General features: G+C 39.0%; 1 protein-coding gene across 2 annotated transcripts; it reads right to left on the minus strand.

Moving 5' to 3' along the window:
• Positions 1-683: 683 nt before the first annotated feature.
• On the minus strand, positions 684-5,382 carry LOC112080711 (VIP peptides). 2 transcript variants are annotated; one of them, XM_024146550.2, is made up of 7 exons: positions 5,214-5,382; positions 4,925-5,034; positions 4,393-4,491; positions 3,776-3,880; positions 2,116-2,247; positions 1,642-1,752; positions 684-1,341 (listed from the first exon to the last, which is right to left on the minus strand). In XM_024146550.2, the coding sequence occupies exons 1-7, from the start codon at positions 5,217-5,219 to the stop codon at positions 1,314-1,316; spliced, it is 591 nt and encodes a 196-aa protein (XP_024002318.1). In that variant the 5' UTR covers positions 5,220-5,382; the 3' UTR covers positions 684-1,313. The 2 variants fall into 2 exon arrangements, with proteins under 2 accessions (XP_024002318.1, XP_024002319.1); XM_024146551.2 differs by having other exon boundaries at positions 1,647-1,752; positions 5,214-5,380.
• Positions 5,383-7,509: the final 2,127 nt, after the last annotated feature.

A 7,509-nucleotide genomic window follows, 5' to 3' on the forward strand; every position in this document is an offset into this window, starting at 1 on the left:
TAATAACAAATCTAACCCTTTATTTCTGAGAGTGCAAACAGAAACTTGTGGCAAACAGATCTTTAAATCTGGATGTCCAGATAATCATTATCTATACTTTTAAATTGATGCAGTGTGCCTCTCATATGGACTACCTATAGGCCAAGCATGCTTGTTGTCAAACCCTGGGTCCTTTTACTCCTCCATGTTGTGCCAACCACCACGTCCTKGCCACCACCACTCAGCCCACCATCACAAAATGTCAGTGTGCTGCTCAGTGATATATATTACCCTCTTCCAGGAATGTGAATCATCCAGCGGGATGCTGTGACACACTCATGCCATTTTGGTGACTTATCCCGCCAGCTTTGCCCTTGGACCAAATTCTGAATATAATCATGTTGACACTTGTGTTCTGTTTGGTCGCCAGAATTCAAATAAGAGCAAATGATAAAACCAGGGCCCTAGGGGGTCCTGATGCTAGATCAACACTAGGGTCGACTAGGGTCAACTAGGATCGACTAGGGTCGGAGACCTGTTACCATTGGCGAGCGGTGACAGAAATCCTCCCGCAGGCAAGTCAAATGAGTTCGATGCAGCCAGGGTATAGTAACATTTAAAATTGTTATTACCGGGAAATCCCACGGGGTTGCAGTTTGGGGGGAAAAATCCAACGGAAGCAGAAAGGGGTGAATATTGACCGTCTTAAACGTACATTTTATTGACACAAAAACAAACATCCATGTTATTATAATTTTTTCTTGAAATAACAATAGACTATTCTGATGCTACAATAGAATAAATAAATCCGCAGTGCCACCTACTAAGAGTTTTAGTCTGTATCGTCCTCACTCAAATGTTTTCAAACGACTCTCCTTAACTCCTTTCTGTGCTCAGGTCTATTGGGTTGCTGAGATTTCTGAACACACCCATCTCCGTTGTTATCTCAATGTATTAAGAATGTCTGTAGTTTCACACATTGCAACACTGACAAGTAAATACATAATACTGGATACATAAATAAAATGTAATGCATAACACATTATTTGGCATGTGTACTATGTATTATAATACTGGTGAATGCATTTAAACAACATTGCAAATCTCCAGTGTATCGGCAAAAGATGATGCTTTACTGTCAAATCATTTAGGATGCGTTGAGTTTGCAATACTCCCATGAAGATGCATCCATGTTTTTGGGATTATCACTCAGCTACACAGCTATTTCATGAAATGTACCACGAGGCAAAATAACGATTTAAAACAAAAATTACATTACATGACATGACATATAATAATGGTCAAATATAATTTGGTCTGGCTTTGCCGTTTGTTCACTTTAGAAGATATTCCTTAGAGGGTCTGAAAAAAAGAACAGAAATGTTTGCATCATAATATAAAAACACAATAGCATGATGTGTGTATGATGTCAGCCTGTCTCCCTGTGTCAGAAAAATCACAGAAATTGGGGACCATATCAACTGAGTATCATATTATTAATAATTCATGAATATTTAAAGTACATCAACTGAGGCTAATATACAGTATCTTAAAATMCCAATAACTCACAATTGTTTTGTTAGAAATTAGCATAAAAACGTTGTACTGTACATCAGTTAAAAACGCATGAAACTAACATGCTAATATCCAAGCAGGACCTACTGTACCAATGAAAGACTATTGAGGAGTTCATGAATTGAGATGTCTTCATTGGTTTGCTGTGAGGAAGGCTCGCTCCTAATGGATAATTCTGGAATAGTAGGTTCCTCCAAGCTAGAATTCAAAAAGTAAAACCATCAGTATTCAATTTGTTTTGGAGAACAAATTAGTTTTAATAGACATTGGACCTACATTCAGGCTTTATACATTCAGGCTWTGGGGCGGCAGGGTAGCATAGTGGTTAGAGCATTGGGCTASTAACCGAAAGGTTGCAAGTTCAAATCCCCCAAATCTGTCGTTCTGCCCCTGAACAAGGCAGTTAACCCACTGTTCCTAGGCCGTCATTGAAAATAAGAATTTGTTCTTAACTGACTTGCCTAGTTAAATAAAGGTTAAATAAAGGTAAAATAAATACACTGTTTAAATTATATTGTCCAGTCTTTTATGTTAAAAAACTAGGCCTGTCCTGGTTCCTACCTCCTCTTGTTTGACAGCGCTGATTTCAAGTATTTCTTGATGGCCATCTGTTTTCCATAGCGACTGTAGTTGTCTGTAAACACAGTGTCTGACTGGTGTTTTACTGGCAACTGGTCCTCCAGGAGGTCATTACTACAGATGAAAATATAATTAGTCAACAAAAAATTATTACAATAACATCTTCTCAAAGCAAGTTTTACTTGTTCACTGGTTTACATATTGTTGTACCATGATATACAAGACYTTATGAATTGTTGTTGAAACATTAATACTATGGCATTATTGAATACTAGTTTCTGATTGACTTGAAGAGCATTATAGAGTGTGCATTATTTCTCAGTAATGCACGGCAATAACCAACGGCAATGAAGTAGTTTCAGCGACACATTAGTCGTTCTTTTTACCTGTTTGCTAAACAAAAACATTAGCTAAGAATTCTACTAATTTCTGATCGGCTTGAAGGACATTCTAGGATATGCATTATTTCTTGGAGGGTGCACTAATAATTCAGATGGAACTGTTAACAGGTATTTGCTGCAGAGTATGGTCTGTGCTGTAACTATAGCTGATAGAATGATGCCAAGTGGCGAAACCAACATTCTTACGTGTTCCATATTTCAGTTGATCTTTCAAGCCAAATTGAAAACACTATTGGCATTGTTGAATTCCATTTTTATAAATAGTTAGCTAGCTAATATTAAGGAGGACAAGTGGTTTGGTTAGTCACCAAGTCTATTTATTCTGTTACTACACTTTACTGTAGCTGTAGTAGTAAACTTCCTAGCAACTTCAGTGAATGTTGAACACATTTCTACCGGGCAAATTTGCGTGTGTGTGTGTGTGTTAAAATATAATCGCAGTATGGTCATGATAATCAACTCGGGGCTCTATGTGATCTCTGAAAATATGCAACCATGCGTAAGTTTGGTGCCACTTCTGACCGGGCAGTACGGACCTGCACAGGGCATTGTTTCAGGGATCTCTGCCATATTCATGGAGATTCCAATCCATAAGGACTCAAAATGTTCAGTTTAAGGGGAACTGCAACTTGGGCATTACCACAAGGACCAACCGATGGTCACTACACAGGAATAATTTYCCCCCGAAGGCCCTTCTGATTGACTACTGGGAGATTTGAGGCAGCACTAGATACTTTTTGGGGGAACCATGGCATGGTTGCTAAAAACACAAATAGGGAATCTTCGACATTAATATAACATTGAGTTACGACCCATTGTAACGTTCTTTAATCCAAATCATGTTGCGGTAATAAGAGAAATGTGGCAATATAAGTGAGATATAACGTGTCAAACATAGTACCTCACATACTACTAAGGCCTCATAAACACATTTGACGAGTCAGTCAAGCCAAATTGTGGTGGTATGACATCGGTAGAGTGATTCAATCGCCAGGATGAACTGGCAGGATCGCAAATGCGACATTGTTATGATAAACTTCTATGAACTTCTCAGCTGTAAAACTTCAATTCACACCATGGGTGTTGATTTCGGGCAACCTACCTTAGCGCTGCCCCGGCGTCCCTATTTGAAATTTAACGTACTGATTGACTACATAATGAATGTTAGAAATAGAGGTATAGACCAAGATAAATTAGAGTCCCTCAGAGCACAATTCATGGTTACCATATGAAAGTTGTACCTGACTCGCTTTGCAATCAAGGATTCAAGGTAGTCCTTGGCCGAAAGCTGACCTAAAAGTTTGCTGTAGCCACTTGTGAAGAGACCATCTGCGTGTCTTTTTGGTCTAAAAAAAAAAGATTAATAAAATGCTTTCAGATTGAGATTCAGGACAAATTCTGTTAAGTGTCAATAGTTACATGAATTAACTTTTGATTGTTGCAGACAGGATGTCAAGAGCAGATTATTCAGCAAAATGTCATAGTCACAAAGTATTAATTGCTGGTGACGGGCACTTTAGGACGTTCGACATTTACTGCTAAGAACTTTARCCTCATCAGGTGGTATCCACTATTTAGTGTGCAAAAGTTAAACTGTGGGAACCTGAATATGTTGGTGGACCCTGATGTGAGGTCAATGTTGCCTTATTATTATCATTGGCTAACAACACAACACATTACATTTTTTATTGTAATACAGACTTGGCCCATCAGAAAACAGATATCAACAAATACCTGTATGACAGACGTGCATTAAAATCCATAGGAGGAACCAATTTCATTCGATTCTGTGCTGAGAAACATAAGTGAGGGACTGATTTCATCACAAACCATGTAACTAAGTGAWTGTGACCATTACCTTGCAATTATATCATAGAGAAGTTTAAGGGTTTCCATGTCATTTATTGACAGACTCTGCTCCCAGTCACCCTTTCCATCTGTCTCAACAGTCCCTGACCTATAGAATGGAAGCAATAAGTGAGTCCATCGTCACATSAAATTCAATATACATAATTGACCAATTACATTATTATTTAATTTCTCAATTGCTACATAGTCGAATTCACCAAATGTTTTATGTGATAACGTTTTTCTTTTGAGTTTCTTCTTAAAAGTTCCCTTCGGATGGCAGAAATGAATCTAAACATACACTATATTTAATACGCACCAACAATTTCCAATCAGAATAATTTAGCAAGACCAGAATCATTTAAACATTGTTTTAGTACCGACAGTCAGATAGCTTGTTTATGATAACCATGTAACCATATAGCAAATGTGTCTATCTATCAGCGACTGTAACAAGATGCTTTTCAAGTCAGCTTTTCTTTAAATGATCAGTAAGAGTATCTCAGAACAGAAGTCAGAACAAAATCATAAAATACCGTTACCTGACTGAGTATGCGGCGACAGCAGGTAGACTCATGGTCCTGGTACACAGCATACTGCATAGTGCCATCAAAAAAAGTCGATGAAAGCTGTTCGTCTGTGCCATAACGCTCTGCACATGCAGAGACAGAATAATAGCATTGTATTTTTCTCCTTCTTGATCACCATTGAGACAATTACTTTATCATTGCTGTTAAGCTTAACATTTAAACTAAATTAAATAAAAATAAGCCGTCTTGTATTTCTTTAAGTAAATCAGGTTGTATATATTGCACAATGCAATAGACTCACATGCATCAACAATCACCGTGGGTCGGCTGGGTTGCTGTCCACAGTGCTGAAAGAAAAGTTTCTGTATTATTCAAGCCGTGGTTTGGATCTGGTCAAATGAACCACCACCTTTCACTGACTCTGTATCTATTATTTCCTTGCTTTCTAAGTATGGAACGCAATCACAGTAGTGACGATACGTCATCATAACAATTCCCAATGCGCTCGTCGCAGRCTTATTAAGAACGGACAGTCCGGACTTCGTAGTTGGCCCTGACATCACGAGCCAAAAAGGTCAGATTATTACAGAAGGCAGGGCTAAATGTGATATGATGATGATGGCCCTTCTGATATTAGTATTGTCAAAATTCATTCTGTTTAATTGTCTTCAAAATGTTCCATAATGGAGCCCACTGGGCACACACTGATTGAATCAACGTTCTTTCCACGTAATTTCAATGAAATGATGTTGAACCAACGTGGAATAGATGTTGTCTGTGCCCAGTGGGAGGCTTATTGTTGCACTGAGTGTACAAAACATTAGGAACACCTTCCTACTATTGCGTTAAACCCCCTTTTGCCCTCAGAACAGCCTCAATTTGTCGGTGCATGGACTCTACAAGGTGTCGAAAGCATTCCACAGGGATGCTGGCCCATGTTGACTGCAATGCTTCCCACAGTTGTGTCAAGTTGGCTGGATGTCGTTTGGGTGGTGGACCATTCTTGATAAACACGGGAAACTCAGACAGAGAGGGATACAGTTCAATCATTGTCCAAAATTGGATGGATTGGGGTTTAAAAAAAGCAGACAAAGCTGGCGCTACAGTAGTGTGGAGGAAAGACAAATATGTGACAGAAGCCTACCATCAATTAGACAATGACGAATTCTACCAATCTCTTACCTTCAACCCTACAGAGGACCTAAAAACTGAATTGAAAGGGATCCTCACAGAAGCTAAGGAGAATGGCTACATTTCAGAGTTCAAATTTATTTTCAATGGCAGTCCGGCATATGGCTTCTTTTTACCTTCTTCCAAAAGTCCACAAAATCTTGAAAATCCCCCAGGCAGACCAGTCATTAGTGGTAATGAAAGTCTGACAGAACCCATCTCTAAGTACATTGATTACTTCATTAAGCTTTTTCTGCCATCACTCCCAGCCTATCTTCAAGATACCACAGATGTTCTGAACAAAATTAAGGGATTGAGCAATATAGGTACAGCTTCCTTTTTAGTCACCRTGGAYGTGGAGTCTCTATACACCACCATTGAACATGATCAAGGATTGGCAGGTATGCACCATTTCTTGAGTACCCGGCCTGAGACTGAAATGCCTCCTACAGAATTCATTGTCTCACTGACTAAATGGACTCTTAAAAAAACATCTTTGTCTTACAGGACCGTATTTTTAAACAAGTCAAAGGATGTGCCATGGAAGCATTCCTACAGCCCTTCCTACGCTGGTTTGTACTTGGGTAAATGGGAAAATGACTTCATTTTGGATCCTTCTAATAACCAGTTCTTTGACTGGATTATGTGGTGGGGACGCAATATATTGATGATGTTTGCCTGTTCTGGTACGACTCAGAAGATGAACTTATTTCCTTCCACCAATACCTTAACAGAATTAACCCTAACATCAAACTAACTATGGAGTACAGCAAGGATAACATTAATTTTTTGGACCTTGACATCAGTAAAGATGACAAAGGTTGTTTGCACACATCAATCTTTAGGAAGCCTACAGATGAGAATACCATTCTGAGGGTAGACAGCTTTCACCCCAAAAGGCTAAAAGAAAACATTCCATATGGCCAATTCCAAAGAGTCCGCAGAATTTGCGATCAGGAAACAGACTACAGTATCAAATCTGCTGAATTGGAGAATCGCTTCTTGAATCGGGGCTACAGCGTTGAGGTCCTGAAAGATGCAGGTATAAGGGTCAGACGACTTGACAGAGAACTTGTCGTGATTGGGAGTGCCTCGTGATACATCCAAGAGAGTGTACTTTGTTACAAAATACAGCGCTGAAGCAGAGCACATTAAAATAATCATAAAAAATWATCGCGGAATCATCGAAAGCGATACGCTACTACGCCAAGTCTTCCCAGAGCCACCAGTCATAAGCTTTAAGAGATGTCCTACCCTAAATGACAAATTAGTCCACAGTTATCTTCCTGCTGACTCTCAAAAAAATTGTCCGGACCATAAACCCAAGGGCTCTTAAATGCAACCAGTGCAACCATTGCAGAAATATTGCAAAGAAAAAGTATTTTGTTTCTAAAATGGAGTATCACGTCAAGCATTTCATTAACTGT

The sequence above is a fragment of the Salvelinus sp. IW2-2015 genome, unplaced genomic scaffold (genome assembly GCF_002910315.2).
Source record: "Salvelinus sp. IW2-2015 unplaced genomic scaffold, ASM291031v2 Un_scaffold16448, whole genome shotgun sequence".
Taxonomy (NCBI): domain Eukaryota; kingdom Metazoa; phylum Chordata; class Actinopteri; order Salmoniformes; family Salmonidae; genus Salvelinus; species Salvelinus sp. IW2-2015.

Excerpts from the sequence above, each read along its gene's own strand:
- LOC112080711 (XM_024146550.2), bottom strand. Across the intron at positions 2,248-3,775 it reads TTGATTGCAAAGCGAGTCAG|TAATGACCTCCTGGAGGACC; the intron begins GTACAACTTTCA and ends TTTCATCTGTAG. Across the intron at positions 1,342-1,641 it reads AATAGTCTTTCATTGGTACA|ACCCTCTAAGGAATATCTTC; the intron begins GTAGGTCCTGCT and ends TCTTTTTTTCAG.